Source organism: Centruroides sculpturatus, unplaced genomic scaffold (assembly GCF_000671375.1).
Source record: "Centruroides sculpturatus isolate CEXI.00-Female unplaced genomic scaffold, Cexi_2.0 scaffold41, whole genome shotgun sequence".
Taxonomy (NCBI): Eukaryota; Metazoa; Arthropoda; class Arachnida; order Scorpiones; family Buthidae; genus Centruroides; species Centruroides sculpturatus.
In genome coordinates this window covers 521,799-537,502 of record NW_019384983.1, presented here as the reverse complement: position 1 = coordinate 537,502, position 15,704 = coordinate 521,799, and the positions used below count along the sequence as shown (strand labels likewise).

Genomic DNA, 15,704 nt, shown 5'->3' with positions numbered 1-15,704 from the left:
CTTAAAATCCCACCAAATAGAGCATTTCTCTTTAAGAACTCGTGGAATTCATATATCGAGCTTTGAAACGAAACCAATTTGTTTCAAGTACTCATAAACAGTTCAATTTGACAAATTTAATCTCTTAGTGATTTCACGTGTTGTTATTCCACAGTTTGCTTCAATCGGTACTTTTATTTTGTTTTCATTGGCTTCAATTGGCCATCCATAACGTGGTGTATCTTCAATACTGAAATTGTGAGAACGAAATTTTGTCAACCAGTTTTGGCACTGTCGTTTTGTCAACACATCTCCACCATACATGTCACACGATTTTTTTCTCGCTTAAACAGCATTTTTATTTTTTTGGTAATAAAAAAAACAAAATATGCCGCTTTCGATCTTCCATATTTGATGGGACACAAAAAATAAACAATTGCATGAAATTAAACAATTTTTTACAAATAAGCCATAAAATGCTAGCTGTCAAAATATATAATGATAATACAATTTAGAACGAAAATTGCAGGAAAAATACCACTAATCCGTCTAGTGGTAAAAAAACGAACTTACTTTTCGAACAACCCAATAGATTCATAAAATGTTTTACTTTAATTTAAATATATTTTCTATGCCTTTTTTATAAATTAAAAATTTGAAGAATGTCTATACAAACAGGAAAAAAGTATATAATATAAGAATTTATATTTTGAAATTATGCATAATTCATAAATTTTTATATTTTATTATTAATTTTAGAGTTGATGAAGTTTATGATTTCTTTCAATATTGGGCACCTCATTTGTATGGAGATATAACTGATATTGATCCAGAAAAATTGGGATTTATACCTATTAATGAAGAGGAGGAAGATGATGATATTGAATTATTGGATGAAGAAATTACTCAGGAATCTGGAAAAAGTTTTGAAGGTGCAATGAAATTAATTAGATCAAGTCCTCTTAGTATTTTGAAAGTTGTTGAAGATCATTTTGGGGGAAATAATATTACAAAAGAAGATTGGGAGGTAAGACAAATAAGAAAGTTATTCTCAGTTTGTTGAATATTTTATTAAATTTTATAATTATTAACAGTTTTTGTCAATGAATGAATCTAATACATCTCCAAGTGCAGAAAGTGCTGAGATTTCATTACCAGACTTATCTGAACAGTCTGATATTTTAAATGACAAAGAAAAAAGAGAAGTGAGTATTTCATGTTCCATTTTAAACTTTTTTACTTGTTTCCAATATCATAACTTTTTATAAGTTTTAAGAATTTACATTTAAAAAATTTTTTAATTTGATGTACAAGGTTCCTCTTTTTCAATCAAGTTTTTAGATTCCTTTCTTATAAACCAAAATCATCAGATTTTGATTCAAAAAATGTTTATTTCTGGATAGCTGCTTTTGAATTAAAATTTTTTCCTTTAAAACTTTTGAACAGGTCAAGAGGTGGTAATTTGTAGGTATCAGATAGTGGTTATATGGGAGATGAGGGAGATTGTTCCACAAAATTCTCCCTCATTCCCCATAGAACCACAAAAACATATTGTAGCATTATTGTGTAACAAAATAACAACCTTTGTGTTTATGAAAAACATCCATATTTCACAAACATGAAGGGTATTATTTTAAATAAAATTATAAGTGAAAAACGAACTAAAGATTTGTCACAAAATTCTGTATCAAATATGCTACTTTATACAATCAGCAATTGAAAAAACTTTATGAAAAACATCCATATTTGACAGTTTTTTCAATTGCTGATAGTATAAGGTAGCATATTTTGATACAGACTTTTGTGACAAATCTTTAGTTTGTTTTTTACTTATAATTTTGTTTTTAAAATATTTTGAATTAATAGAAATATAATAATAAAGGGTTAGTCTTGTAAAAAAATTTTTACTTGGCTAGTTCTTCAATTGAAACATGTAATCCAGCAAAACTTTTACTTGACATAAGTTTAGTTCATTATATTGTTGGAGACCTTTTGAGAATACACAACTAACTTTATTAGCAGTTATACAGTTAATTTATTGCCCTATTCTTGTTTTTGCAGTAATTTAAGTTTTCACTGCAACAAATTTTGTTTTCAAACTGGAGTTTTGGTGTTTGGGTGTTTTTTTATAAGGCTAAATAATTACTAATTATGATTGCCAATTTACTTAGTAATTATTTAGCTGTAATAGCCTGATAAAGGAAAGGCTGCTTTTTTGATATTTAATTTATTTCTTAAAATTACTTTCAAATTTATATTTCATAAGTGTTTTTAAAAATCATTGACTATATAGTAGAATCCAGCTTTAATTCAGCACTTATAGGGCCAGAGGTGCCAGATTTTTTTTCTGGACATTGCTGTATATTTTGTACTAACATAAGCTGATGTGTTGTTTTTGTTTGTTTATACTGTTTAATTGGTCTGAAGATGAGATACAATTATATTGTATCTCATCTTCAGACCAATATAATTGTATCTATCTTTCAGATGAATTGTATTACAGTATAGTGCATGAATATACTGTATCACAATTAATTTGAAAATGTGTGAAAAATTATTAAAAACCATTAATGAACATGTTTGTGTAAAATCAACCTTCACAATGATTCTTGTGCATATAATGTAATATTTATTGTCGAGACATGTATTGTATATGTAAGATTGACAAAAACTGCATGTGCTCAGAATATTAAGTGTTTTTAGATGCATTATCTTTGTATTGGCTGTGAGGAAGAAAAGAAATCAGTCACATGTTACTGAACCCAAAACATGAGCTGGCTGTAATGATGCAAAGTTTAACTTAATCACAATATAACATAGACTACATATAGTTTATTGAATTTGCTGCCAGAGAGTGCCAGATTAAGAAACTCCTGATGTAATTAAAATAACTAACATTAAATAATATAAATTTATCTAAAACTTAAATTCATTTAAATGTTAATTATGTATTAATTTTTCCTTTTAGCTTTGCAAGCATTTACCAGCAAGAGCACTTGGTTATTGTTGGACTCTGATTTATAGTACATCAAAGCATGGTTTCAGTCTAAAAACATTATACAGAAAAATGTCTAATGTTGAATCACCTGTCTTATTGACAATTTCAGATACAAATGGTGCTGTAAGTAAAATTTCATGAATTCATTCCAATTGTTGAATAACTCTACTTTAAGAAAAAATTTTATTATTATTATTATCTTACCAGCACTTTGAAATGATTTAATCCAAAATTATTTGGAGTAAAAGTGTGTGTAAAAAATTCAGTCATTGTCTAAATATGAATATAAATTGTCTGTTTAGCAATAACATAGTAATTATTTTTAAATTCTTAAGTAATGTTAAAATAATTATAAATTTAGGTAATAGTTGAATATCTGCAATTGTTACTAATTTGTACTTTACTGTATTAAAACATTGTTCTGGAATTTAGGAGAATAACTTAAAAATCTTCTCCAATATTTCAATGAATTCTCTTATCTTTTGCATTTTCATTAGTTTTTTGGAATTAGGCCTCTACATGAAAATATAGAATTATATTGTTATCTATAGTCTAAAGTCTTTGCTTAATGGAGGAAATTTCCATCGTTATTAAGCACTTTTATTAGCCTAGCTGATTTTTATTTTAATATATCTAAACTAATATTTTTTTCCTTTATGATAAAGTTATTAAGGGAGTAATTCTTATAGTGGTATCAAAAGTAGAATCATAATCCTAATAATTATTGGCCATAAGACTGTGTGGGTAAGAGTAGTTCTGGTTTTATTTAAATTTGGATTATGTAAGTATGGATTTTTAGGATCAAGATATTATCAAATGACAGAATTTAGTATTTTATTTGTATATATTTATAATTTATTTTTGTATTCTAAAATGAGATTACTTAGTAGAACTTATTTTTTTCAAAGCATTCCTATGTTTGTGAAGTTTAAAGAACTAATTTTTTGATGTGTGATATGTAAAAAAAAATTACAGAAGTAATGTAGAATACAGAAGGCATGTTATACTATCTATGATAGAATTTTATCTTAATCATTGATTATTTGAATTGATACTTCTCAGAACATACTTACCACATATCAACTAGACAAAATTTTTTATTTAATTAATGTTTTGTGTTAAAAATAATTTAGTTTATAAAAAAAAACAAAGAAATACTTAAAATTCAAAAGAATTTTGAAATTAATTTTGAATTCAGGTATTTATTTCTTAACTATTAAATACATGGCTTTCTTAAATTTGGTATATATTTACTCTAGTCATCTATTCAGTGGTGGATTTCTGCACAGGTGCATGAGATGCACAGTAGGTGCCTCAAAAATCAAGGGGACCTCAAACGCTGAAAATAAAAAAATTATTTTATTTAATTATTATTTATTTATTCAAACCTTAACGTTCTCATCTTGCCCCACCTTCCCCTANAAAAATCAATTTCTTTATTCACTTTATCAATCAGCAAATTTCCAGAAAACCCAAAAGATGAAATTGAATACTTAAAATAGAATTAATTATAACAAATGTTCAAAATGTTTTCCATTATTTACCAAACAATAATGAAATCTATTGTAATAATTTTCAAATAAATTTTTATTATTCATGGATTACTAGATTTTTTGTTTTTAACACTTACCTATTGAAACTTAATAATTATTGTACCAATAAGTTTCAATTTTCATAATACAATCTGAACATCAGTAACCTTTTAAATATAGCTAGGCAGTTGTAATTTTATATATGTTAATTTTTAATGTTATTTTCCCATGTCTCACTTTTCTTTGGCCCACCGGTATAATGTCTACCAAAGTAAAAAACATGTACATAAAATACACACTATAGGGTTTGGGGGTAGTGAAAATATTTAGAGGGCCTCAAAATTGGATTGCACCACGGGCCTCTCAAGTGTTAAATCTGCCACTGCATCTATTTATTTAATAATTTAAATAAATCCATTTTTTTTAAGATAGAAAACAGTTCATACAATGCCTTGCATAGTTGTATTTGAAATAAGATGTTCTGTTTTAAAAAGAAAATTTAAATAATATGCATATATGTTTGTAATGGAAATACTTGATAACATTTTAGATAATAGCATTTATTATGAAATGCAAAAGGGAAAAAACTATAATATGAAGTAATTATATATACATGCAGGTAAAATTATATTTTTACATGAAGCAAACAAAATTATTCATTCATCAATGCTTATTATGAGGGTGGTTTTTCAACCTCTGATGGTCCATAAAACAAAGACAATTGTAAATAACAAAATGAATTCATTACTAAAAGTTAGGTACAAACATTATTACTTTTCAACATAATCACGTGAAGATTGAGGCATTTGTCATGTGTGGATGAGCTTTTTCCATCCCCTCTTCATAGAATGTTGCTGCTAGTGAATTGAGATGGGTCCTAATGTTGTTTTTGAAAATCATTAGTGTCAAACCTCTGCTCTCCTAGCTACATTTTCAGTTCAGGAAAGAGGTTGAAGTCACTCAGTGCTAAATCCAGGCTATACAGTGGGTGTTTAAAAAATTCCAAGCAAAAATTCCTTTAATGTGTGAAGACTTCCACTTTGACATTCTATGAAGAGGGGTTGGAAAAGCTTGTTCACAGATATGACAAATGCCTCAATCTTCACTGTTATGATATAACCATGTTTTTACCTAACTTTTGGTAATAAATTCATTTTGTTATTTACACTTGTCTTTGTTTTATGGACCATCTGAGGTTGGAAAAAACTGCCCTCATACAATTATGATTTGCATGTAATAAAAATATAAATGTATTAATGCAGATATTTTGTGGAAATTATTAGGATTCAAAAATGTAACTGCTACCAGTTGGATAAATGTTTTTGCTATTATTCAAGGGGCTATGACTGAGAAATTATTAGAATGTAATATCATTAGTTCTTAATTTTGGTAAAATCTATTAGTTTTTATTTAAACTTGTTTTCAAAAATTTTGAAATACAGCATATACTTAAATTAATTTGAGTATTGGAATGAATGAGATGCTTAGTTTTATACACAATTAAAATTTGCTAAACACACAAATGTTTCCTTATACAGATATTTCCTGTATCACTATTAAGTGAAAGTCTCCTCAAAGCAAAGGCCTTTTTTTTTCTCTCTTCACTTTTCAGTATATATAAGTCTAAAAACATATTTGCACTAGCATTTATTAAGAATTCAATCACAAAAAGTCTATAAAAACATTGAAATAATAAAATAAATGATTTTTAAATGTACTGTTGTTTATGCTGTGACAGAAAGATGACTACTTAGTTTCTTCAAACTTTTAATTTTCTATACTACATTATTTTATTTTTACTAATAGGTATTTGGAGCCATGTCTTCATGTCCTCTTAAGATCAGTGAGCATTTTTATGGTACTGGGGAATCCTTTCTGTACAGTTTCTACAATGGATTTAAGGTATTTTATGTAAATTCATTATAATTTTATCACAAAAATAACTTTTGCATTAATACACCTTATGCATATAAATAAATAGTAGTATATACATTGTGTGTAATACCTTATATTAATTATTGTAATTGATTTTTAAAGCATTATCCATGGTCTGGTGAAAATATGTACTTCATTAAAGGAAATATTGAAAGTCTTGCCTTTGGAGCTGGAGAGTAAGTTAAATATCATTCTTAGTTTTAAAAAATTTAAACAATACAAATGTAAAAATTTTGAATTTTGAGAACTCATTTTACAATTGTTGTAATTTAAAACTTTTTAAAATATTAGAGGTCATTTTGGTCTCTGGCTGGATGGTGATTTGTACCATGGTCGTAGTAGCAAATGCAAGACTTACAACAATGATTGCCTTTCATCCCAAGAAGATTTTGTTATAAAAGCATTGGAAGCCTGGGGATTTGTTTGAATACTCATTCTTGTTAACCTATTGTTGATCAAACCACAATGGTTTTAAGATGTGCATTTTATCAATACAATGGATTTTGTACAAATGATGTAATTACTTGTTGAAAAAGCCAAAGTATTCTGAGAAATATCTGCTTTGTTAAACTCTTGCATATGAGATGTAATTTACGATAGATTTAAGAGAATATACTATATAAATATATATATATTATATACATATTCATCTAGATGATGATAGGCTTTTTGAAAAGCCTTGCTGTTTTGTACAGTCCTGAATGTGTTCATTGTTACTGTGTGCACATGAACCATCATACATTAGAAGAATGAAATGTTTTCTTAGATTAAAATATGTAGCATTATACTAGAACTTATATCATATTAGTTCTTAGTGCTATATATTTAGTAAAAAACTGCTCCAATAATACTATATATCTATATAAATGGGATGGTTATGTAGAATTTTTACACTTAGGCAAACATACAGATATCAGTTGATGTGAGAAATGTTTTAGTTTGAAAAGAATTAGTCAAAACTTGATGTCAATGTAGAGTGATAGATCAACTCAAAATATGTGTAATGTGTAGAACTAGTTCATTTTGAAACTGTCAAGAAACAGTTAAGTCTTTCAATTTTATTTTTATTGAATTAACTCAAGTATTTTTCATCTATATAAAAAGTGTAATGTCTAAATTTTTGTTCTATGCAAATTCTTTTGTTTTTAAAAGTATATTGTCACAATAACTCAAAGTAGGCATGCAGTTGTTTTTTTGCTTTGATAAATTCAGTTAAGCAAATACTCCACCACTAGCTCAAAATATTTTCACACTTTTTTTACTCTGATACACAGCTTTTTAATGCATGAGTTACTTTACAAGACATGTTTAGAAATATTTGTATATATTGTCACAAAATATTAAATAATATTACAGACAATCTTATTGTGGTGTGCAAATTAGGATTCACAACAATGATAGAATATTTATGTCTGCTTAAAAATAATTAACTTTGCAAATATAATGTTTTATATAGTCAGAGATTATTGTGAAAAATTGTTTTCCTTCAGATTTAAAAATCCTTCATAGTTTTGCACTTTTATACACCCATTCACACCGAAAGTGTAGAAAGCACACTGTATACAAAATGTCTTTATTTCCATTATTGAATGTATTGCTAATAATAGAAATGTTTCATACAGTTAAAATACCCCATATTTTTACACTCATTGCCCATGTTTAGCATATTATTTGTTTGAGAGTAATGGCAGCTATTATATATTTATTGATATATTAAAAATTAGGGCTTGTCTTGAAAGAAATGTTGATCCATTTAATATAAAAGAAACTGGTTAGAAATGTAACCAACAAATAGAACCGTATCATAACCAATAACCTATTAATATAGGAAACTGTATATATGATATATGTTACGTGTTAATTTGAAAAATGAAATGGGTGACTTAATTTGCTACCTCTGGGGCATTACCCATAGCTTACAAGCATTGTGATTTAGATGAAAAAGATGTAAATGTTTTTTGATTTAAATTTAGTATGTCTTTGTTTTATATGTATACAAGTAAGACATTTATCACAATGAAAATTGTCTGAATTGTATACAGAAATGTATTCTGAAGAACCATTAATATGTTGAAAATTTGTTGTTTTGAAATTTTCCAGCAAAACCTGGAAAAAATAGTTAACTTGATTAAAAAACAAAAAAATATATTATATACAATATAGGAATGTATAAATAAATCACATTCTAATTGTGCAATAATCATTTTGTTTTATTTAATATATTCATTCTCATTTAATTACATTTTTTTATATAATTTGAATTCATCTGTTATCTTTCTTAGAATATTTCTTGAAATACAAAAATTTTAGAATATTAACCATAATCTAACATAACACGAAGATAAAAATAATAATTTAGACATTTGACCGAATTGGAACTAAGCTTGGAAGTTCAACCATTGCTACATCTACGCTGATTCTTGGAAGTTGATTACGAAATGGTCGAGAAGTAGCTGTAGAGTAAGAAGGGGGTGGAGTATACTTTGGAGGTAAATCTACTTCACGTAATACAGTACTTCTACGATGTAATATCATATCACCAAGTGAAAATCGGCGGATCTGTTAAAGAGTAAAATATTAGCTAATGAATGAATAAATGAAAAAAAAAGTCAAATTGCTAATTGCTAACCTCATCTGAACTATTATAACTACGAATATAGTAAAAAATTTGAATGAAAAGTATGCAAAATATGATTGTAAGCGGAAGTATGTGTGCTGCTAGTCCTAAGTAAGTAGTCCACCAAGGCCATAACTTTTTATTATTATTCCAGGGAAAATTTATTTCCAGTTGGCTGGATCGAAGAAATAAAATACATAAAATCTGGAAATGAAGTTGTATATTAATTTTATATATTTTGAATTTACTATGTTATATAACCTATTTTTGTTAGAGATTTTTTTTCTTTAACATATCAGATTACTTAATAGGTTAATTTGTTTCATTATAATGTTTTTGTTTTTATGTGTGTTAAATAAAATTTTTAAAATCCATCTTCTGCAATATAAAACAAAACTGCTTTGATGCATACATATATATAATTTTTAATACTATTATGTTTATAATACTATATATGTTTAATTTTTCAATAACATGTCTCAATGAAGAGCAGTTTATTAATTAAGTAATTTAAAAAACAAAAATGCTTTTCTTTTGTTTTATATTGTGGAATTCAGTAAATGAAGAAAAATAAGAATTCTTTACTATTTTAATTATTTTTTTTTCTTACTGAAGTAAAATAAGTTTAAGAATATGCACTAATTATTAAAACAGGAAACTGAATAATATTTTCACTATGTTAATACACACCAAATAGCCAATTGGTAGAAAAATATTCCATAAGAGCATCAGAACTGAAGAAATATAAATTCCATAGGATTCAATAAGTGAATCCTGAATGTTTTGTATACTGTAAGGTTTTCCTTTTAAAAAAAAAATTGACAGTAATATTCATCAATATAATCTGGAATGAAAAATCCTGACAAATTTTTGATACTGCTATTTACCTTCAGTGAATAAAATTGTGATTAACATAACAAAAAAAATAAAAAGACTTGACCATAATGAACCAACACAGCAATCTAAGAAATAAATAGCAGAAATTCCAACCTAAAGATAAAAAAAATTTTTTATTTAATATTAATTCATATATAAAAAAGCAAAATAAACTTACTTTAAATTATTTCAGTGACCTGATAGTGCTGTTTCCTCAAACTTATCAGGCACTGAAATAATAATTTCATACAACTCTAATAAGAAGCTAAATGAAGAAACTTACTTTAGTTGCCATAGGAAGAGAGAGAAAATAACCAGCAACACACAATGCAAATGTTGTTAATATCTCCCATTTTTCTAGTAACTTACAATTGATGGTTAAAATGGAATTTACTATACACCACCACACTGATACCTGAAGAATATTATATAGATAAAATTGAAACAAATCAATTTAGTAATATATTAATAGTTATAATAGTTTAGATACTTACATGCTGTCCTAAGGCAAATAAGATGATGGAGAAATAAAAGCAGATGGCCCAAACCTGAGAAAGATTAAGAGGACCATTTACACTTAAAATTGCAGGAAGTAATTCAGTGAATAATCTGGTGACTTGATAGCCACTGGTTTTATCACTGTCCAATTTTGCATTTACAGAACAATCTCCAACCAGAAATCCTATTATTTTTGAATGACTTGAAGTTTTGTTCAAGATAGAAACGAGATTTTCTGAAAAAATAATCCCCAATTTATCTGAAATTTGTAAAATACCAATTATAACAAGAACATTATTATTATTTACCATATGAAGAATGTACATAGGATATGTTCTGCTTATACAAATTTTCAAAAATACAAGAAAACACAAAGCAGGAAATCAATAACGAATATATTATAAGGAAAACGACAGTGAAAAAGCTCCTATAATAAAAATTTGATTTAATAAATTTGCATACATGAAATTCATACATATTTACAATAACAAACCTGGTAGCAAAAGTGGCAGTTCTATTCAAACTACAGATTTGAAGTATAACGTTAGAATATAAAATCCAAATTAGCACCATTTCTCTAGCTGCTAACAGCCAGGACTACAAAAATATAAAGTTTTTTAATTTTATTATCCTAGCAAAATAAATTTAAAAAGTTTTTTAGGTACCCAAGCATCTCTAAAAGATTCTTTCCAGGGAGCATCGAAAATTTTGTGTATTCCTGAACTGCTATCTTGAAGAAACCTTAATAGAACTAATGTTAGAAGAATCACAGGGATCAAAGTCAAGAAATAAATTATCTGAAAATAAGTACATTTTACTTTTATTAAGATATAAAAAGAAACAAACATTAAATTTAGACTAACCTTTCCAAAACTTCGCAATCCATAACATAAACAGATGAATATTAAAATCCATATTATAGCTAGATTGAAAGACTGTTCAAATTCTAAAAGCTGGGCATCCTGACCCCTTTTCTGTATAATATTACTGAAAAATAGTTAATGAAATGTTAAGCTTTAATGATTAATATCTTATTTACCCTTATTATTATTCTACACGTAACTATACCTTAGATTTTGTATAAGACCTGAATATTAAATTCAAATACAAGGTGGGAAAGAAAGTCACTTAACACTTGCTACAAAATATAGAATGTACTGTACTGTACCTTCTATATTTTGTAGAAGGGGTGTTAAGTGACTTTACCAACCTGTATAATAAAAACAAGACATTACGTGTTGAAATTGTTACTCCTCTACTGATAATCATTTTAGTGTAGAATACTGTGATATCGCATTTGACGTATAGAATCTACTTCAACCCAGATATTCATATTAGCCTAATAGTTTTTCTTTAGTCTAATGTTTAAATATTAATTAAACAAAAATAATTCCTTTCTACATTAACTTGTTTTCTATCGTTTAAACTTTAACAGTAGTAATTTGTTTTTACATACAGTCGGGTACACGACAGTTGGGTGACATTTAAAAACTTTGCATGCTTAGCAAGCATACGATTTGGATTTTTTTTTTTGGTAAATGTTAGTAAAATATATGTAGTTATAAATGAAAGTAGTCCAAATTTTCTGATTTTAATAAATAGACTATGAAAGTTTAAAAAAGAGTCTGGATCAGTAGCAGGTTTTCAATATCAGCATAAACATGAACTTTACGATGAAATTGACCAAGGAATTTTGAGAAAGTTCTAAAATACGATAGGAAAAATATAAATAGATGTATTGGATATAATTATTGCATATAACTACAGTATAATATGAATTAAATTTAAAATAATAATTGTTTTGGATTTAATGTACTTTTTTTTTATTTTAATGTTAGAAACATTTACGCACGTTTCTAAGTTACAAAATATTAATAAATGAATTAAAGAACTGTACTTTTCTTTTATAAGAAGCAATTACGTATTAAAACATACAGTACACGTGATCTGCGCTGTTTATATACATGTTCTCCTCTCGAGAGGACAAGTGATTACGCCAGACTTCTGAGGTCACGCGACCTTACTTTAAGGCGGGTACTGTAATTTTTTCCTAAGCCCTATTAAAAAGGGCTCGGAAATTTCGAGCGTGTTCACATTTTTTCAGCCAGGCCTACTGTATTTCTGGGAATAAGTGAAAGTAATGAGACTGGTAAATATCATGGTGCCCCAGTTCGAACCGCCTCTTGGAATGAATTGAATTCGAAGTCCGAATCAATTTTTCCCTTTAGAAATGGTGAAAGTGAATTAATCCATTAATAATAATACCCATTTCAACGAACTTAAAACAGCAAATACACAACATTTGAGATTTAAAAAAATTACACATTAAATGCCCTGATATAAAAACGCGAGAACAAGTAAAATACGTAAGTACTGTATAATATGAAAATTGAATTTATTGGTCTCGTGTATTGTTTTTATGCTTCCCAATAACTTCCCCTTATCTTAATCGTCGATATTATTTATACCTTCCTCTATAAATAATCCGTTAAGATCCGTTGCTTCCACGCATTTCTGGATGTCATGTAAATTAAGTGAAAGTTTTATATTGGCGAACATCGTTCTAAATTATGCTGCTGCCGCCAATAGCCGGAAGCTCAATTTGTGGTATTTTCTGGTCGTAATTACAAATCATTAAGTTATATTGGATTGAACAAAATTTTTGCGTATTTTTAACAGTCCCGGTTACTTAACGTAGATATGTGCTTTAATTACAAAACTGTTGTGAAATTTAGCACATTACTGTTAATGAGAGATTGTGTTCTTTACAAGATTATTTTAAAGTTTTTACTTCACATTTTGTTTGAATAAAAGGATGTTAAAATGTCTTCAGATAAGAAACATGTCAGGCTTATTGTGAGTTTCGGAAAGGATAACGCCTTATAAACAAACAAAAAAACAATAACACAAACACCGGTAAGTAATGTTTAGAACTAACTTTTTTTTTCTTGATTGCTTTACTGAATGATGTAAAAATGTAAAGAATTTTCTACATTTAAGATGACTTAAATTTATTCATTTTTAAACGAGGTAACAAAAATATAATTTTATTCTAGCTATATTTTATTTATACTCACTTTAAATAATACGGAATGGATACAGATAGATTTTGTATAATTGATTGATTTTGGTTGCATTCTGAAAATTAATAATACCTTTTAAAATGTTTAAAAATTTTATTATTAATAATTAAAAATATTAGTACTGTTATGATAACAAATGCTCCATTTGTAATTATCTTCTGCTGATATGAAAGAATCTTTAAGGTATGTCAGCATCCACGAAGTGGGCAAGGTGGTGTAGGTGCCAATTATAGAATAAAAGTATAGTAAAGTTATACCGATACCTTCAAAAGTAAAATCGGAAATCAATAACTATTTTAATAAATATTTCGCGTAACTTTAGAACTGACTTTGTACAAACCTTTGAAGGTAAAGGAGATTTTCCACGTAACAGTTTCCGTTTCTCCTAACGAATTCCCGAAGAGCATAATTAAATACAAAAACGGAAGGCCAAAAATGATCGATAATATTAAGAACTGTATAATAAAAGGACCTGTACGGAAAGAGAAACTGTTCAGTTCATCCATGACAATTTAACACGCTTGACATTTTGAATCGTTATGCAACGGGACGAACCGACGTTTACTTTCTAAAAGGTTTCGCTTTAAATTTGAACGACGAAAAAGAAATTTAGACATACCTTTATAGACGTAGACTAAGTATGAAAATCTGTTCATATTATAAAGACCGAAAATGCTACTGAAACATGCAAACATGTGTGACGTTTGGTGTGGCCACGATCTTCGCTTCGCTGGCGATTGTTCCGTTTGAGATACGTCGCTAGACGACATCTCCTTACGGTAGCGCAAAGGTAATGAATAAGTAAAGGAGCAACGTGGGTGACAGTCAAATCTTGTGATGTAACTCGATAAACTTTAAACTTATCGTTTAAATGCTGCATCATTCGATAGTATATTATTAAAGGTAATTTAAATTTGCTGACTGCAATTGAATTCTGTTTGTCATTATGTAAATTTATCGTAGTGAAGAACTTGGCTTATCACTATTCTGATTTATGAAGTCAAAATTAATATTCTAAAAAACAAATTTTATATGGACTAATGTTTTTTTTTCCGTGAGATGTAGTTGTTTTCAATACAACTGTTTAACTGACGTTGGTCAGTTAATCACTTAAAATAATTTGACGATTCTAGATAAAAAAGAAAGAGGAAAAAAGCGTTTCAAGGAAGTGTTTCAGAATCTCTTGAATCCTTTCGATTCTGTAATGCGCCATAATACATACTGAAATTTGCCATTTCTTGAAATGCTAGCACATCCTGTAATAAACCACAAAAAATAGACATAATGTCACTTGAAATGCTAACTATCAATAAATAACGCGAAACCATTCAGCTGTTTTTGTTTTTATATTGTAACATGCAGATTTCTAGATACTGGAAATATGTCCACGATGACAATTGTTACATTCTTTAAGGTATTTTTCATTTTTGGATCTTTCATCCTGCGAGTACTATCGGGTATTTTTTCAGGTTAGAATGGGGGTTGGCCGGATGACAAGGGACGAAACCAGACATATCCAAGACACTTGAAATCACGACGTATCAGTCCAAGAAAACATCCCGGAGAATGCACGCCTGGATTCAATGCAGGTTCTCCCAGACCGATAATCTGATGACTTAATCTTCTCGGCTATCCGGCCGTCGCACTTTCGATACCCATCTGTGTAGTCTATTTATACAGCGAGGCCAACATCTATATATATATATATATATATAAATGGACATGTCTGTTCCTACAGGGCCGGATCATCGCATAGACAAATGAGACAAATGTCTAGGGCCCGGTTTTTAGAAGGGCCCGGTCAAACTCTATTTTGAAAAGATTTGTAAATAAGATAGATTACTCTTCTGTTGGACAACTGTATAATACTGGTAAAACTGGTACAATATTATATTATTTAAATATTAACCAAAAAGGTTAAATTAAACAAGTAAAACGGCAAAACCGTATTTGGGATGGGACACGACTATGTCTCGGAGACACTACTAAGCGGAATCACTTTGACGCTCAAAGCGGATCTCTTTCTCATTCTCCAATCTTCTTTGGTATCGCTGCTTTTGGGCGCGATCGTTCAAACTTCGCCAGCCACGACCACCAGGTCGTCCACCATGCATTTTCGATGAAATTAACCTATCCAATTTCGAAATTTCTCTCCGTTGCGTGTCGGCCCGGGTTGAATTTTTGTC

At 28.2% G+C, this 15,704-nt stretch overlaps 2 protein-coding genes across 4 annotated transcripts in view; one reads left to right on the top strand and one right to left on the bottom strand.

Annotated features, from left to right (window-relative positions):
* LOC111632813 (oxidation resistance protein 1-like) overlaps positions 1-8,548 on the top strand; it is a 57,141-nt gene extending 48,593 nt beyond the window's left edge. Inside the window, exons 9-14 of one of the 2 annotated variants that reach the window (XM_023377337.1) lie at positions 739-1,006; positions 1,074-1,184; positions 2,948-3,100; positions 6,316-6,411; positions 6,547-6,620; positions 6,736-8,548. In XM_023377337.1, the coding sequence (XP_023233105.1) occupies positions 739-1,006; positions 1,074-1,184; positions 2,948-3,100; positions 6,316-6,411; positions 6,547-6,620; positions 6,736-6,871 (838 nt within the window). In that variant the 3' untranslated portion in view covers positions 6,872-8,548. The remainder of the gene's footprint in view (positions 1-738; positions 1,007-1,073; positions 1,185-2,947; positions 3,101-6,315; positions 6,412-6,546; positions 6,621-6,735) is intronic. The other variant, XM_023377338.1, reaches the window with a different exon arrangement.
* A 126-nt stretch (positions 8,549-8,674) lies between these two features.
* On the bottom strand, positions 8,675-14,415 carry LOC111632814 (sodium- and chloride-dependent transporter XTRP3B-like). 2 transcript variants are annotated; one of them, XM_023377339.1, is made up of 14 exons: positions 14,138-14,411; positions 13,859-13,990; positions 13,641-13,781; positions 13,513-13,573; positions 11,299-11,422; positions 11,101-11,232; positions 10,929-11,032; positions 10,744-10,862; positions 10,432-10,670; positions 10,221-10,352; positions 9,949-10,051; positions 9,752-9,864; positions 9,074-9,265; positions 8,675-9,003 (listed from the first exon to the last, which is right to left on the bottom strand). In XM_023377339.1, exons 1-14 carry the CDS (start codon positions 14,286-14,288, stop codon positions 8,800-8,802), a joined length of 1,947 nt encoding a protein of 648 aa, XP_023233107.1. In that variant the 5' UTR covers positions 14,289-14,411; the 3' UTR covers positions 8,675-8,799. The 2 variants fall into 2 exon arrangements, with proteins under 2 accessions (XP_023233107.1, XP_023233108.1); XM_023377340.1 differs by lacking the exon at positions 9,074-9,265 and having other exon boundaries at positions 14,138-14,415.
* Between the last annotated feature and the right edge of the window lie 1,289 nt (positions 14,416-15,704).

What these genes read in the sequence shown, in the direction of transcription:
- LOC111632814 (XM_023377339.1), bottom strand. Translation starts at nt 14,288, where the DNA reads ATGTCGTCTAGCGACGTATCTCAAACGGAACAATCGCCAGCGAAGCGA. An exon ending in GATTGCGAAGTTTTGGAAAG is followed by an intron (nt 11,233 to 11,298) that starts GTTAGTCTAAAT and finishes ACTTATTTTCAG; the next exon opens with ATAATTTATTTCTTGACTTT. An exon ending in CTATGTACATTCTTCATATG is followed by an intron (nt 10,671 to 10,743) that starts GTAAATAATAAT and finishes TTATTTTTTCAG; the next exon opens with AAAATCTCGTTTCTATCTTG.